Raw genomic sequence first — 16,867 nt, forward strand, 5'->3', positions numbered from 1 at the left:
CTTAATTAATGCAATATTACTTTTTAATATAAGGTAAAAACTAATATATATTTTAATATATACAATTATTTGATGAGCCTTTGATAAGGCAAGTCAATAAACTTGGTTTAGAAGAAAGGAAAGTGATATTGAAAAGGTATTATTAAATCTTAATCGTTCAATATTCTATCTAAGGGTTGAGAACGATATGATAGTAATAAAAGGCCTAAATGATTTCAAAAAATAAGTGAAGTAATTACCTTATATTAATTTGATTATAATCTAAAGCCCAACCACTAAGGCAACTAGTAAATCATAGTGGTAGAAGAAATATTTTTAAATCTCCAAGGCTTCATTTGGTTCATTATTGGATGATTTTTAGAATAGTATTTTGAAAAAAAAATTAAAATTGGGTTATCTTCACGAGAAATATAATTATTAATATTTTGTGAAATGAATAAAATAGAATAAGATTTTGAGAATATTGAAACAAATGTATTTTTAGGTTTAACTTTATTGGAAAAACTATAATAGCATTTTAAAGAGTACACCAAACGGAGCCCAAATCTTTGGCTTCGTTTGGTTGGATTTTGGGAATACTACTTTTAGTATTCCCAAAAAAGTTAAACAGTAAAATACCCAAAAACTCACAATATTATTCAACTTTATTCAACATTTTTTAAACCCTCTAAATTTATTAATTCAATTAAATACCCCTAAATATTTTTAATGTTTTTGTTACGGCGACTCCGGCCACTCTCAGGCGGTGGTGGCCGGCTGTCCGTATTTGAGGGTGGATTAGGGGTGTTTTTGTTAACTTTTAATGTTTTATTATAGGGGGTGTTTTGTAAGAAAACAAACATAGGGGGTATTTTAAATTTGTAAATCTTACATCGTAATACCCGTCCAATTCAACTTTTTTTTTAACTTTTTTCAAAAAACTTTTCCCAAAAACACAAAATTGTGAACCAAACGGAGCCTTTGATTTTCATCTTTGCATTGACATTCATTTTTGAGATATCCGGTTACCATATATAATTCCCGCTTTATTTGGTAACTTGGCGTTTAGATTTTTGGCCAACACATAATCGATTTGCTAATATAGTCAAACAATATTACTACTCTTCCTAACATTTATTCTAAATTTCGTCTCTCAAATGATGTATCAACATCAGTGTTTTAAAACTTTGCTTAGCCCGAGCGGTTTGACCAATTGAACTAGGAACCGAGGGCTTAGCCGAACCAATTACAGCTAAAAACCTTTTTTAGTAGCTAACCCACTTTGACCCGCTGTTGAACGGACAGAACAATAGTAAACCTCTGGTCCAACCAGCCCAATGACAAAACCGAGTCACCAAAAATTGACGATTCTAGCAGCTTCCTCCCTGATTCCGATAGATTCCGATGCCAATTGGGTCAATTTTTTTTAGATTATTTCAGAATACTAATCTCTTCTTACATTTTTCGTAATTAAATGTACATAAAATACATAAGATATGTCATACATTACATAACAATCGATGCTTAAAACTTCAATGACCCAAAAAAGGGTACACGAAAGACACACCTTCGTGAAGTTAAAAAAAAAAAAAAAAAGTAAATTTTAAAAATATATAATAGTGATTTGGATTTCTTCCACCTTTAATAATAAAAAAGGAAATAATTCCTAGAATACAGCTTCCAAATTTAGGGGGTTTAAAGGAAATTGAATAATTTTGAAAATAGGTGAATCAAACACAAATTTTGTGTTAACTGTTTTGAGAAAACTAGAATACTTTTCCCAATATGTGAACCAAACGGATCCCCAATTACCGTGTATAATTCCCGCTTTATTTGGTAACTTGGCGTTTAGATTTTTGGCCAACACATAATTGATTTTCTAATATAGTCGAACAATATTACTACTCTTTAACATTTATTCTAAATTTCGTCTCTCAAATGATGTATCAACATCAGTGTTTTAAAACTCTGCTTAACGGCTTAGCCTGATTGGTTTGACCAATCGAACTAGGAACCGGGGGCTTAGCCGAACCAATTACAACTAAAAACCCTTTTTAGCAGCTAACCCACTTTGACCCGCGGTTGAACCGGCAGAACAATGGCAAACCTCCGGTCCAACCAACCCAATGACAAAACCGGGTCACCAAAAATTGACGATTCTGGCACAAGTTAGGTCAATTTTTTTTAGATTATTTCATAATACTAATCTCTTCTTGCATTTTTCGTAATTAAATGTACATAAAATGCATAAGATATGTCATACATTACATAACAATCAATGCTTAAAACTTCAATGACCGAAAAAAGGGTGCAAGAAAGACATCACATCTTAATGAAGTTAAAAAAAAAAAAATGTAAATTTAAAAATAGCTCTGATATATAATAGTGATATGGATTTCTTCCACCTCTAATAATCAAAAAGGAAATAATTCCTATACCGAGTAGCCAATTTATGTTTCCTGTAAAATTTCCAAATGTTTTCACAAATAGGTATTAAATACAGATATAAATTATTATGCCCTTCAACATTTCAGTCTTGGTCTATCTAATCATAGGGATTTCTGAAATTCTTCAATAGATCAGGTATGTCGTAACCTAGCATGTCGTCGACATTTTGTATCATTTTCGGCTTCAACTTCTCGAATTTGTCGAAGCTGTAACCACTCAAAACCTCTTTGAAGTGCTCAACATTTGGAAAATCCCCAGGAGGTAGATGGAACTCCCTTTGGACCTGTACTAACAATAACAGAATGAATATATTTGATAGGAGAGTGTCATTGAAAAGTTCCGAGGATGTGAGTGGAGAAGTTTGCAAAGACAGGAAGAAAGTTCAAACCTTTCCAAATTCAGCTTCCAAATTATCGATGAGTCTCTGCTGAGTCTTGGCTTTGCCCATCATAGCAGGCATCTCCTTTCTAAGATGACTGATGATATAAGCATGTATCTTGGCAGCTCTGGCTCGCTTCACGAATTCATTGATCTGTGAGTAAAATTGCAGTCAGGATTTCATTTAATAAGCATTTTGAGGAAGATCTAGAACTAAACATTAAAAGGAATATGGAGTTGAACTGGGAGACACTTGCAACAGATACTCGCTTTAACACGTGATTATTAATATGCAGAAAAGAATGTAATTACTCACCCGGCGATCGCAAGCCTTTTTCGGAATGTCTTTTAGATCAGCTAGAAGGTCTTCTTGTTCTTTTTCAAAAAGTTCTTTCCCAATTGGACCAGTTACAGCTTCACTTACTGGTTTATCATTAAATGAGCTGCAAAAAGCAAGAGGGAGTTTAACTTTGCATACTCAGAATAACATGAAACTTAATCATCAGAGAGAAATGTATCAAAATTTATGAATATAAAAAGATAAAGAACCTACCCAATATAGACACGTGCAACTTCAGGAGTATTAAGTACTTTTCCTAGTGACCACATCAAAGCTCCATAAACCCTCATCAGCTGAAAAAGGAGGCTGATAAGGAGGTTTTATTGATATGATAAAAGACCTGCATCTCCAAATTTACATGCTCAAAACCAGAAAAATAAAGCACTTGGATAACAAAATTTACTTGTTGAGTATCAACTTGGTCTGCCTTGTTCAAAACCACACGAATTTTGTCATCATGACCACGTAATGATGAAATCACACGCTTAAATTCATCACTAACATCAAGTTTGTGAGGATCAAACAGAAGTAGAATGAGGTCACACTTTGCAGCAAACCACGATGTTACACCAGTAAAATCATAGGATCGCTGCGTACGTTGCTTCTCTCCTGACAAAACTCCAGGAGTATCTACCAATGTAATGTGGTCAAGAAGCTTCAAATGCAGAAGAAAATGATTCAGGTCTTATGAAAGGAGAACACAGTATGTGATTCAAAATTTAAAATTTACTACTCTACTCACAGGATGTGGCATTTGAGAGCACTCAAACTTTGACAAAAATGCAGTTCCAAAAGTTGTGAGACCATGGAATGGCATGTCAGCTTGGACAGCAACAGTGTTCCCTGGTATACTTCTTTCGTCAGGTCCAGACTGTAAAGTGCAATAAGCTTATAAATCCTATGAAAATATTTCAGCAAAGTAGACAACTGAATGTCAAGTCTGCTAAAGAGGGTACAGTGGTACACTATATAAAAATAACTTTAAATGAGAACTCATAAATACCATAACAACAACAAATCTGTCAGTCGTCGGCTCGGGTCCAATGTGAGCTCCTGTAAGTACGAAGAAATGAACTAATTAAAACCTAAAAAAAAAAAAAAAAAAAAAAGAAAAAACTTTATGCTCAAAGGGAAATGACAGAGAACAAGAGACAAAAAGGACAACTTGCCCGGATAGCCTCTTCTAAGCATATGTTTTATGAATGTTGTTTTTCCAGTGGAGTACTGGCCCAAAAGCATGACCATTGGTTTGGCATCAAAATCACTATTATTCTACATCACACAAGAAGATATCAAGGATTAATAACTTCCCTATGACTCACTCTCTGTGATCTACAATGTAGGACAGGAGCACTACCCAGAAAAGGTTGTGCATATGCCATAAAATTAGATCTGAATTAAGAGTAATAATAAACACACTTGGAATGTAACTATTGTAACCAGAGGTTATTCCTCACTTACCAATAATGGGGATACAAAATCATTAAAACGATAGGTAACTTCCAATGGCTTTAGCTTTTGAATATACAATGTCTTTAAGCCATCCACTATCGATGTAACAGAGGACAGAGATAACTGTGAATAAACCAGAACAAGGCCATAAGGTAGACATAGCAAAATCATATTTAATTAAAGAAGAAAAATTGATGTTATATTGTTGCCAGAGAAGCACCAGCTGCAAGCCATAAAAAATTTCTGTTATCATCTCTGAAACACATCAAGGCATGATTCTGTTGACATATAATCCCATTGAAAAAATAAATAAATAAATAAAGAAGGGAAGAGTTCCCTTACACAACATAAACATATGTAGAAAGAGGATAAAATTTTAAAAGCAATCACAAAGAATATTAAATGCATTGAACTCAACAAACTCTTAGATGAAATAACTAATGTGAGAAAGGGTAAAGAACCGAATTGCAAAACTGGCAGCATCGCTAACTAAAAAGATCTCCAAATACTTTCACACAATAGAAATAACTGGAGTAGAGTGGGCTCTGTGTGGTGTATCAAATACAAATCAGAAAAATCATGAGCTCACATACATCCTCAAATATACATAAGCTAAATTATGATCAGTAAGTTAAACCTTTTTTCTTTGTTCACTCATGTATAACCAACAACTTTTAGATGCTTGTATATCGATGTTTTAATTATCACAGTCTTCTAATTCATGGATAGTGTGATTCAAAGCATGACTAAATCTAGTAAAAAAAATTAACCATTTAAAAAATGCATGCAAACTTTACATTTAGAAGCTAAAACACAAACCTTTTTTGATGATTTCGTAGAAAACCAACTAGCTGAAGGTGAGGGTTGAGGTTGGGAACTACCTGTGTCACTGCCAATTAGTAATAAATCTATAACAGAAGACCAAATTAGAAATGACCATCATGAACATAACAAGAAACTTCTTACCATTCACATCAGGATCACTTGTCTTTGATGAACGCTTTTGCTTCTGAATAGATTAAATAAAAGAGTAAGAACTAGCATAAAACGTAAATGAAAAATTGAAATTAAGAAAATAGGGTACATACTGCAATTAAAGCATCCAAACCTTCCATTACAGGAAGTTTCAAACTTTGGAAGTCAACTGTAATACACAAAAATGATTTACTTTAAATTATAGATTACCAAACAAAATGCAAATTAAAGGAGAGCAACAAAAAATAATGCTTCTGAAAACGGTTTACCATTGCTATTCAAGAGATCATGTGTTATCGCATGTCCATCTTGCGCTAGCGAAACTAGCTGCAGATTAAAAGTAGAATAGAGATGTCAGATAGATAATTTTATCAAATATTTTTTGATAAATAAAAACACTAAATTTTGGTATGAACATTCCATGCATAGCTCGTGCACATTTGATGCTACTATGAAAAATTATATTTTTTTATTCAAAACATATTCAGACATATAACTTCACAATATATGGCCCTACTCGACCCATTTAACTTAACAAAAATTAACAAGTAATACAAATTTACAATGCATGAAATACACTAATTATAATCTGCATAGCACTAATGCATGAAATACAGTAATTATAACCTGCATAGCAGTTATGAACTCTCTGAGACCAAGATATCCCTGTCTCTTGGAATCTGCAATTGCCCAAACCTTCAAAGAGAAAAAACAGTGAAAAAAATATCGTCAACATAACTAAATAAGAAGAACCCAACTAAAAGTACAAAGTCAAAAACTTATATGAAGGAAGGAAATACATCAAACAGTGTAATACTGAGATTTCCAAACGATAATTCTAAATTTGGTATCAAACTACATAAGTCCAAAATCAGGGTTTAAGAGACTAAAAAAGAAAAGTCCAGTTTTAGTTTTTGGTACACAAGAAAGGGTGAATCCTTCACACACAAGAAACATTGTTCTCTCACAAAAGTTAAGGTTCTTTCTTTACTTGTAATGTCTCATGAATTTCAATCCTGAAATATATAACATCAATCCAGCTTTTGGAGTTGTTTTCACATCAAATTACCATGTGAAATTCTACTTTTGCAACTCACAATGTACTCATATATGAATCCACAGATAAACAACAGAAAAGCACGTCAAATGTGATTTCGAGCAAAAACAACTCCAAATGACCTTCACTTCATCACAAAAAGATACATTCGGACACACATACACACATATTCCGAAAAGACAATTACAAGGGAGTTGTAGAAAAAATCAAGACTCAAATCTGTAAAGCAAGAACAAATAATGGTCAACAAGCAACACATTGAATCAACCACAAAAAATTAAATAAAAATGGTACCTGCTTGAGATCTTGTCGTGGTAAATTCGACAAAGAGAAGAACTTAATTGCATCAGTACCCGTAATTCGACCATCACCATCTAAAAAAACACATGTATCTCTTAAGATTAAAGTTGAAGTCACATTTCATAACATGGCTAAACATAAGAAAAAAGAGGGTACAGTGGTACACTATATAAAAATAACTTTAAATGAGAACTCATAAATACCATAACAACAACAAATCTGTCAGTCGTCGGCTCGGGTCCAATGTGAGCTCCTGTAAGTACGAAGAAATGAACTAATTAAAACCTAAAAAAAAAAAAAAAAAAAAAAGAAAAAACTTTATGCTCAAAGGGAAATGACAGAGAACAAGAGACAAAAAGGACAACTTGCCCGGATAGCCTCTTCTAAGCATATGTTTTATGAATGTTGTTTTTCCAGTGGAGTACTGGCCCAAAAGCATGACCATTGGTTTGGCATCAAAATCACTATTATTCTACATCACACAAGAAGATATCAAGGATTAATAACTTCCCTATGACTCACTCTCTGTGATCTACAATGTAGGACAGGAGCACTACCCAGAAAAGGTTGTGCATATGCCATAAAATTAGATCTGAATTAAGAGTAATAATAAACACACTTGGAATTTAACTATTGTAACCAGAGGTTATTCCTCACTTACCAATAATGGGGATACAAAATCATTAAAACGATAGGTAACTTCCAATGGCTTTAGCTTTTGAATATACAATGTCTTTAAGCCATCCACTATCGATGTAACAGAGGACAGAGATAACTGTGAATAAACCAGAACAAGGCCATAAGGTAGACATAGCAAAATCATATTTAATTAAAGAAGAAAAATTGATGTTATATTGTTGCCAGAGAAGCACCAGCTGCAAGCCATAAAAAATTTCTGTTATCATCTCTGAAACACATCAAGGCATGATTCTGTTGACATATAATCCCATTGAAAAAATAAATAAATAAAGAAGGGAAGAGTTCCCTTACACAACATAAACATATGTAGAAAGAGGATAAAATTTTAAAAGCAATCACAAAGAATATTAAATGCATTGAACTCAACAAACTCTTAGATGAAATAACTAATGTGAGAAAGGGTAAAGAACCGAATTGCAAAACTGGCAGCATCGCTAACTAAAAAGATCTCCAAATACTTTCACACAATAGAAATAACTGGAGTAGAGTGGGCTCTGTGTGGTGTATCAAATACAAATCAGAAAAATCATGAGCTCACATACATCCTCAAATATACATAAGCTAAATTATGATCAGTAAGTTAAACCTTTTTTCTTTGTTCACTCATGTATAACCAACAACTTTTAGATGCTTGTATATCGATGTTTTAATTATCACAGTCTTCTAATTCATGGATAGTGTGATTCAAAGCATGACTAAATCTAGTAAAAAAAATTAACCATTTAAAAAATGCATGCAAACTTTACATTTAGAAGCTAAAACACAAACCTTTTTTGATGATTTCGTAGAAAACCAACTAGCTGAAGGTGAGGGTTGAGGTTGGGAACTACCTGTGTCACTGCCAATTAGTAATAAATCTATAACAGAAGACCAAATTAGAAATGACCATCATGAACATAACAAGAAACTTCTTACCATTCACATCAGGATCACTTGTCTTTGATGAACGCTTTTGCTTCTGAATAGATTAAATAAAAGAGTAAGAACTAGCATAAAACGTAAATGAAAAATTGAAATTAAGAAAATAGGGTACATACTGCAATTAAAGCATCCAAACCTTCCATTACAGGAAGTTTCAAACTTTGGAAGTCAACTGTAATACACAAAAATGATTTACTTTAAATTATAGATTACCAAACAAAATGCAAATTAAAGGAGAGCAACAAAAAATAATGCTTCTGAAAACGGTTTACCATTGCTATTCAAGAGATCATGTGTTATCGCATGTCCATCTTGCGCTAGCGAAACTAGCTGCAGATTAAAAGTAGAATAGAGATGTCAGATAGATAATTTTATCAAATATTTTTTGATAAATAAAAACACTAAATTTTGGTATGAACATTCCATGCATAGCTCGTGCACATTTGATGCTACTATGAAAAATTATATTTTTTTATTCAAAACATATTCAGACATATAACTTCACAATATATGGCCCTACTCGACCCATTTAACTTAACAAAAATTAACAAGTACTACAAATTTACAATGCATGAAATACACTAATTATAATCTGCATAGCACTAATGAATGAAATACAGTAATTATAACCTGCATAGCACTTATGAACTCTCTGAGACCAAGATATCCCTGTCTCTTGGAATCTGCAATTGCCCAAACCTTCAAAGAGAAAAAACGGTGAAAAAAATATCGTCAACATAACTAAATAAGAAGAACCCAACTGAAAGTACAAAGTCAAAAACTTATATGAAGGAAGGAAATACATCAAACAGTGTAATACTGAGATTTCCAAACGATAATTCTAAATTTGGTATCAAACTACATAAGTCCAAAATCAGGGTTTAAGAGACTAAAAAAGAAAAGTCCAGTTTTAGTTTTTGGTACGCAAGAAAGGGTGAATCCTTCACACACAAGAAACATTGTTCTCTCACAAAGTTAAGGTTCTTTCTTTACTTGTAATGTCTCATGAATTTCAGTCCTGAAATATATAACATCAATCCAGCTTTTGGAGTTGTTTTCACATCAAATTACCATGTGAAATTCTACTTTTGCAACTCACAATGTACTCATATATGAATCCACAGATAAACAACAGAAAAGCACGTCAAATGTGATTTCGAGCAAAAACAACTCCAAATGACCTTCACTTCATCACAAAAAGATACATTCGGACACACATACACACATATTCCGAAAAGACAATTACAAGGGAGTTGTAGAAAAAATCAAGACTCAAATCTGTAAAGCAAGAACAAATAATGGTCAACAAGCAACATATTGAATCAACCACAAAAAATTAAATAAAAATGGTACCTGCTTGAGATCTTGTCGTGGTAAATTCGACAAAGAGAAGAACTTAATTGCATCAGTACCCGTAATTCGACCATCACCATCTAAAAAAACACATGTATCTCTTAAAATTAAAGTTGAAGTCACATTTCATAACATGGCTAAACATAAGAATTTGAAAAAAAAAAAAAAACAATATAAACTTCATTCCTATCTCAAGCATCTCAACAAATCCAACAAAACAAAATAGAAGCACGAAAAAAAGGGGAAAAAAAAAAATCCAAACAAACTTGTTTTCTCTCCGTTTTCTCATTCACCAAACACAACATAAAGAACCAAATCCTGTGCTCATAACCAAACAGAATTTACACATTCCAAACGAAACACTTTCAACTACAGAAACTAAATTATAATAATAGTTTACGATTTCTTCCAGCGAACTCCCATCAGCATAATTCTTAGATCGCGCCTAAAGGTTTTTATATCGAAGTACAATATAAATATTGAATGAAATTAAATGAAGTTACGCGCGCATTTGAAAGAAGAGATTAATATGTACCTGAATCGGCGTGATTAAACCATTCCTGGTAGATCTTCTGGTGCTCTTTGGAACACGAACCAATCGGACTCGTTATGTCCATCACTACAGTAAATGATCAAGCAAAACCGAAGCCGGATTGTGTATTTTTATGTTTCTGCTTTTGATTTATTTTGTTTTCGATGTTTTCAGTTCATACAGAAGAGAATGTAAAAAAGGTAACAAAAACCAGAAAACAGTTACTATCGCCACTTGGTTTGTTGAATGTTAGGACGTAGGACGTTAGGTCTCTTCTTGCCGGCGGAACGCGAATGTGAAACTCCCCCTAATTAGTTCATACGGCGTCGTTGCTTCGAGTCTACGGTAATTTAATCGCTTTTCGCAGTGAGAATGTTAAAAGAGCGTTATAATAAACGACGTCGTTTTGTTTGTGGAACTTCGTGTGTGGAAGCCAACTCAGCACGTGTTTATTTTTTATTTCAAATGGGTTTATTACTTTATTTATCAAGAAGGGTAAATTTTTATCGGAACAGCGCTCAATCAATATATAAAGAGTAAAACTACAGTTATTGAAATGAGCACACCAAATTTATGCATCGAATGATGTGATATAATCTTAACCATTAATTAATATTAATTTATAATTAATCGACGATCAAGATTTTATCACGTTATTCAGTGCATAAATTTGGTACATTCCTTTCCATAACTGTATTATTTTCCATATATAAATATAAACCATTAAAGCTTTGGTCGGAGGACAAAATTTTGACAGGAAATCTGGTGTTTTAGTTCTACAAATAAGCCACCTTATATATATATGACTACATGAGTATTATCAAGTTAAATGAAGAAGCTCTATAATTCATCTGAAATTTAGGCAAAGAGTTTTCCAAAAAGAAGACAAAGAACAATGGTATTGATCGCTAATAACAACTCCAAATATACAAGAAACCGATGGAATGTTACACAAAACAAGGCTTAAAAAGAATAAACAAAAGAAGAAAGGAGACAGAAAAAAAAATGATAAAAGAACAGAAAAATTGAATGGATATGAAGCCTTTACAAGATCGCTCTCCAACCTTCTCTCTTTTTGACTCTACATATAATATGGTCTAAAGCAATCAATCCTAAAGACCAAGAATGATATCAAACAAGAAATGGATTGGAAAAAAAAAAAATTCTCAAGAAATACCAACAGTCTTTCCAAGCAACCATAGAACAAGAGACATTTCGATACCGAAAATGGTGTGAAGTGTGCTCCTATCTAACATGAACCCGTATAGCGTAATCCCTGCTCTGTTGTTTTCAAAGTAATTCACTGCCAATACAGGAAGAAAATCATCAAACTAAAGTAAATTATAAATATAATGTGTATGCATTGACAGGTCGTCGTGAGATTTACCTAGAGCTTGTCTCTTCTGGAATGAAATGGTGCTATATGCATAAGATGGGATGAGGTTTGTGTTGTCCAAGTCATCTTCTTCATCACCAAGATCATCAGCATCTGATCCCCCATGGCCACTCCCATGATCGGCTTGGCCCGCACCAGCACCCATAAGAGTTTCACTGTCATTTAAATCAAATGAATCTAGCGTGGCACAAACATGCCACTTAGCAGCAAGACATGTGATAGCCTGTGCCTTGTGTGTAATTTTTGATGCACTTCGCAATAATATAAGGAGTGCAGTGACAAGGGTTATGGAGCACAGCTGCAGACAAATAATTGGATAACACATCGTTAGTGCATTTTCCATGTGAAATCTGAATCATGTCACTTAGCAGCAACATGCTGATCCACATCATGAATTAATAGTTCTGCATAATTCAATTTCAAGTAACATTGCAGGGTATAATCAAGCCATAACCTTTATCATTATAAGAAGTTCATAATTCTGTCAGAAGGATCAACCTTTATCATTATAAGAAGTTCATAATTCTGTCAGAAGGATCATACAGTAGGGACACTTCATGGAATTATACACTTTCATGTAAGACAGTTACATTAACATGATGAAAAATATACTTCCGTATTACTGAAAGCAAACTTATTTCACAGAATGCTGATCTTTTAATGGATGGTTTTATAGGTCACTAGTAGATTGATTTGAACTTCCCTACTATATACATATATATGTGTGTGTGGGTGTGTGATAAATGGGGAAGGATACATACCGCAAGTTCTCCAGCCCTGTACATGTCCACAGTAGAACTTGACTTTGTTGTGATAAGCAATGAGGCAAACTGGCTCCCTGTGACTAAGATCAAGGACCACAATATGAACACACGATATCGATGGCTAATGATCCTCAAATGCCTCCTGATCCTAAGATGCTCAGACAGTACAGACCCCACATCAGACTCCGTCTGGAAAACTTGAGCAAAATCCTGGAGCCGTAGGATCTGAAGGTGGCATATCAAACGGAAGAGAACACATACGAGGAATATGACAGTAGTACGATAGAGCCAAGAGCAGAGCTCCATTATGCATGCAATGCTATCGCTGAGGTAAACATTGCCCAAAAAGGGAATCTGTGAGGCACCGGAAGCATACCACCATATCTTGTATGCAGTCTCCACAACAAAGCAAGGGAGGACAAAATAGGAGAGGATCTTCAATGATCTCTGCATAAATCATAGGAATAAAAACTTCTAAGCCCACCAAAAGAGAAACATATCCATAATAGAAAGAAAAGAAATCTTGTATCAGATAAGACATTCTCTCAAATGTCTATCCTGTAAAGCAAGTCCATTAGCCAAAAGTGTACAATGAACAACTAATGGACAACTAGAATCTATAATCTTTACATTGTTCTAGGGCTTTTGGTGACTTCTACATTATTGTAGTTAAGTTCCTACTAAGCAAGAGTTACAACAATGCACAATCTGGATAATGCCAGAGAATCAGCCATCACAATTTTGGTAGGTGGTTCAGGTATAGAACTGTTCAATATAGTGAAGTTTTCACTTTTTATTTATGCCCCACCAGAAAGGTTCTCAATTTATTATTACTAGTTCTTTCAAAAAAAAAACTTTTTATGTGGCTGAGCAGTAAGAGACTTTGCGTATAGAAATTTTATTTTCTTCCTTCCACCTGGTTTACAGCTCAAAACTCTCGAGTCTCAATACAGCTGATCAAAGTCAAACTTCACTTGATTACCGGCCTAGTTTTTGGACACTTTGATCTTCAATCATACACATTTGATAGACAAAAAAGGAAAGATATTCTTAAAAGAATTAAATATTTAATATTCAATTGGAAAAAAACCACAAAATTCATATATTTAAAAAAAAAAAAAAAAAAAAAATTGAATCATAAAACAGGTTTTAAACAATATTAACATTTCTAACCCAGAAAATCAACACTAACATTCTACACAGAACTCACATAATAGGGTCTAAAATCATGTAATTTCATCCAAAAATATGAAATTAATAATAAGTTCTATAAATCCATAATAGAATAAATAAAAAGACAAAGAGTCAGAACCATATAAATACATAAAATGAATTAAACAATTAAAATTCAATGACTTCAACTCAAAAGTGATCAATAAATTCAACCGGAAAGAGACCACAAAATTCATCTTTTTCAAAGAAATTAATCATCAAAGAGCTTATAAACAAAAATAGCATTTCTAACCCAGAAATCAAAACCATTCTCTGACTCTCTCAAGATGATCAAATCAAAATTTTCACAAAAAACTTAGGCTAAAATCGCACCATTTCAATAAAAAAACAAAAAAACCAAAAAACAAAATAAAAAATGAAACAAATAAACACAAAGAGAGATGAATTATATACATACATTGAGCTGTTCTGTGTATCCTCTCCTTACAGTCTCGCTTTCATCACATAGCTTATCAAAGAACAAGAACCGTCTGAGCCCAAACTTCTTAACAAACCCAGATAAACAAATGAACGAGAGCGCGGCCACGCTGCTCAGTGACACCTGAACCACCCCGTCAAAGGGCCGGTCGTGGTGGGCGTCACACGTCCCACAAGCCAAGAAAAAATGCGAAAACGCGGGAACAACAATGGCGAAAAGCAGAAACACGAACCACGAAAGACACGCCCTCCACAAATTCGATTGGTCCACGCACATCCATCGGAGATATGATCTGAAACTGTGCAACTCGTCCTGCGCATGCGAGATGCTCCTCGTGAACTTGTTGTTGGGCGGTATCAAAACTTCACGCGTTGAGTTTTCGTACTCGTCCCCCATGCCGACGATGATGAAGGCAGAAAACTTTTTGTTCGAAGAGGAAGAAGGAGAGTGCTTGAATTTAAATAAGCTCGTTATGTTTTAATTTTATTTGAGTGGTACTTTTGTTAATGTATTTTCGAACCAATGAAAGTGAGCCACGTGGACAATTGAATAAACTATATAAAGTGTTCATATTTTGGGGTCCAAATCAAACATAGTACAATTTGAATTTCATTATATTTGTAGTAAATTTTGCTTGAAATTGAACCATTTTCTTAGGGATTAAGACTCCAATTTTAGTGGGTGGTACACAATTAAGGTAATTGAGGTTTATAACTTAAAATCAGGGGCTCTAATACTATATTAAGATAACAATTTGATCCGAAAAGTTAAAGTTTAAGATGAATTAAAAAGACCACTTAACTTAAAAGTTTTAATTAACGTTTAGATTTATCATAATTAGTGTACGAACGAGAGTTGATTATCTTTTAAGGTTAAATTTTTAGGTGTGAATATATTTTCTTCTTCATTAATATGTTAAACATCTAAATGGAAATCACGTCGCACTCGTTGATTGAGATAGTGGTGAATAATCTTTAAAGTGTTCATCTTAAGGATCATGACGATGGGATGATGTAGTCACGAGAAAGAATTAGTCGAAGTGTATACAAACTCATCCAGACACTCTGTTTAATAAAAAGTATTCATCTTAAGGTATAATGAGTACAAAAATAACATTAAAGTTAGAAATTCTCACGAGAATCTTTAAAAAAATAATAAATAAAAAATTTGATTGTTCAATCTCTCTCTATATTCAACATATACCCTTAATTTAAAAGGTAAGAATCATCTTGCTTAAAAAGAGAAGTAGAAACTTCTTAATATAATACCAACCCCATTTGTTTTAATTTAAATTAAAAAAAAAAACAGACAATTTAGATTTATTAATATATTAACTATTTTAGTTGTAAGTTATAAGACTAATACAATTATACTTTAGTATATGTTTCATGGTCCAAATGTTACATAAACATTAATCTTTGGCCAAAATTCATGATATGTTTCCCACTAAATCTTCTAAACCCTATTCTAATCATAGCTTTCTTAGCTACTTGTGCTGCTCACACTATTATCAATCATAAAATCTTTCCATTGCCCCGATGTAAACCTCACAAAAAGGGAAAATAATACAGTTATAGAAGGATGCACATCGAATTCGTGCACCAAATGACGTAACATAATCCTAACCGTCGATTAATATTAATTCATAATTAATCGACAGTTAGGATTGTGCCACGTCATTCGGTGCACGAATTCGGTGCGCATCCTTCAATAACTATAGTTACTATAGCATTACTCCACAAAGAATTATGTGTTGAGCGATAGCAGCAATATGACAGATATCAAAACAATTATTTTTTTCTTGTGATTGTGGAGTCCGAAGCCAACTTATGCCCACCTCGACTAATCCTCCAGTGGTTTGAAGTTAACAATCGAATAAAATCTCTAATAACCACTAGTTTGTGCACACCTCGACTAATTCTCTAAGACCCTTAGTTAACGACCAAGTAAACCCTCAAGTGGCCATCAGCTTGCGTACATCTCAACTAATTCTCTGAAACCTTAAAGTTAACAACCATGTAAACTCTTCAATGACTACCTCTATTAGCAACTGAGGGGAATCAAATTCAAGACCTTCAGAGTAATATACCTTAGAGTCCTTATTATCTCACCCGACCAACCAAGGATGGTTATCTGTACCTATTCATTAACAGGCTTTTTGGATGGCTTAACAAGGTTTTTAAAAGTTATAGATACATAAATAGATTGTTTTATACAAACTGTCGTGTCATCATGTTAACTTAAAAAGATGACAAAATGATCCATCCTTCAAAGTATTTATTAAATTTTTTTTAGTTTTCCTCTTTCTCTTTCACATGTACACTTCACCAACTTTCCTACATCACTCTACTCATACAGCTGGTGGTGGGGCACCATAACATGCAACGTGGACACGCGGGCCACCATTCACGGCGGAATCTGCCACATGGGAGGCCGAAGATGGGATCATTAGCATCATTATTCAACTTTTGCCTTTAGTGTATATTGTATTTGCGCAGACAAAATGATGGTGAAACTTGTTCAAAATCTATTGCAGATTGCAGAGTTTAGGGTTTAAATTAAGAGGGTTTTGTTGGGGTTAAGAGTGTTCGCGTGTGAGATCCTTGTTGGTTGCATATTCAC

General features: G+C 33.5%; 2 protein-coding genes across 3 annotated transcripts; both read right to left on the minus strand.

Moving 5' to 3' along the window:
- Positions 1 to 2,372: 2,372 nt before the first annotated feature.
- Positions 2,373 to 10,711, minus strand: LOC116145219 (EH domain-containing protein 1). 2 transcript variants are annotated; one of them, XM_031430648.1, is made up of 16 exons: positions 10,438 to 10,711; positions 9,903 to 9,982; positions 6,200 to 6,268; positions 5,842 to 5,899; positions 5,686 to 5,741; positions 5,564 to 5,606; positions 5,417 to 5,478; positions 4,607 to 4,720; positions 4,315 to 4,417; positions 4,149 to 4,198; positions 3,888 to 4,016; positions 3,549 to 3,800; positions 3,359 to 3,438; positions 3,122 to 3,248; positions 2,816 to 2,959; positions 2,373 to 2,710 (listed from the first exon to the last, which is right to left on the minus strand). In XM_031430648.1, the coding sequence occupies exons 1-16, from the start codon at positions 10,517 to 10,519 to the stop codon at positions 2,525 to 2,527; spliced, it is 1,635 nt and encodes a 544-aa protein (XP_031286508.1). In that variant the 5' UTR covers positions 10,520 to 10,711; the 3' UTR covers positions 2,373 to 2,524. The 2 variants fall into 2 exon arrangements, with proteins under 2 accessions (XP_031286508.1, XP_031286507.1); XM_031430647.1 differs by lacking the exons at positions 4,149 to 4,198; positions 4,315 to 4,417; positions 4,607 to 4,720; ... (3 more) ...; positions 5,842 to 5,899; positions 6,200 to 6,268 and adding exons at positions 7,133 to 7,182; positions 7,299 to 7,401; positions 7,591 to 7,704; ... (3 more) ...; positions 8,822 to 8,879; positions 9,180 to 9,248 and having other exon boundaries at positions 10,438 to 10,710.
- Positions 10,712 to 11,251: 540 nt separating this feature from the next.
- On the minus strand, positions 11,252 to 14,709 carry LOC116145262. Its single transcript, XM_031430701.1, has 4 exons — positions 14,225 to 14,709; positions 12,592 to 13,041; positions 11,822 to 12,128; positions 11,252 to 11,737 (listed from the first exon to the last, which is right to left on the minus strand). Exons 1-4 carry the CDS (start codon positions 14,639 to 14,641, stop codon positions 11,601 to 11,603), a joined length of 1,311 nt encoding a protein of 436 aa, XP_031286561.1. The 5' UTR covers positions 14,642 to 14,709; the 3' UTR covers positions 11,252 to 11,600.
- Between the last annotated feature and the right edge of the window lie 2,158 nt (positions 14,710 to 16,867).

Source organism: Pistacia vera, unplaced genomic scaffold, assembly GCF_008641045.1.
Source record: "Pistacia vera cultivar Batoury unplaced genomic scaffold, PisVer_v2 Contig460, whole genome shotgun sequence".
NCBI classification, from domain to species: domain Eukaryota; kingdom Viridiplantae; phylum Streptophyta; class Magnoliopsida; order Sapindales; family Anacardiaceae; genus Pistacia; species Pistacia vera.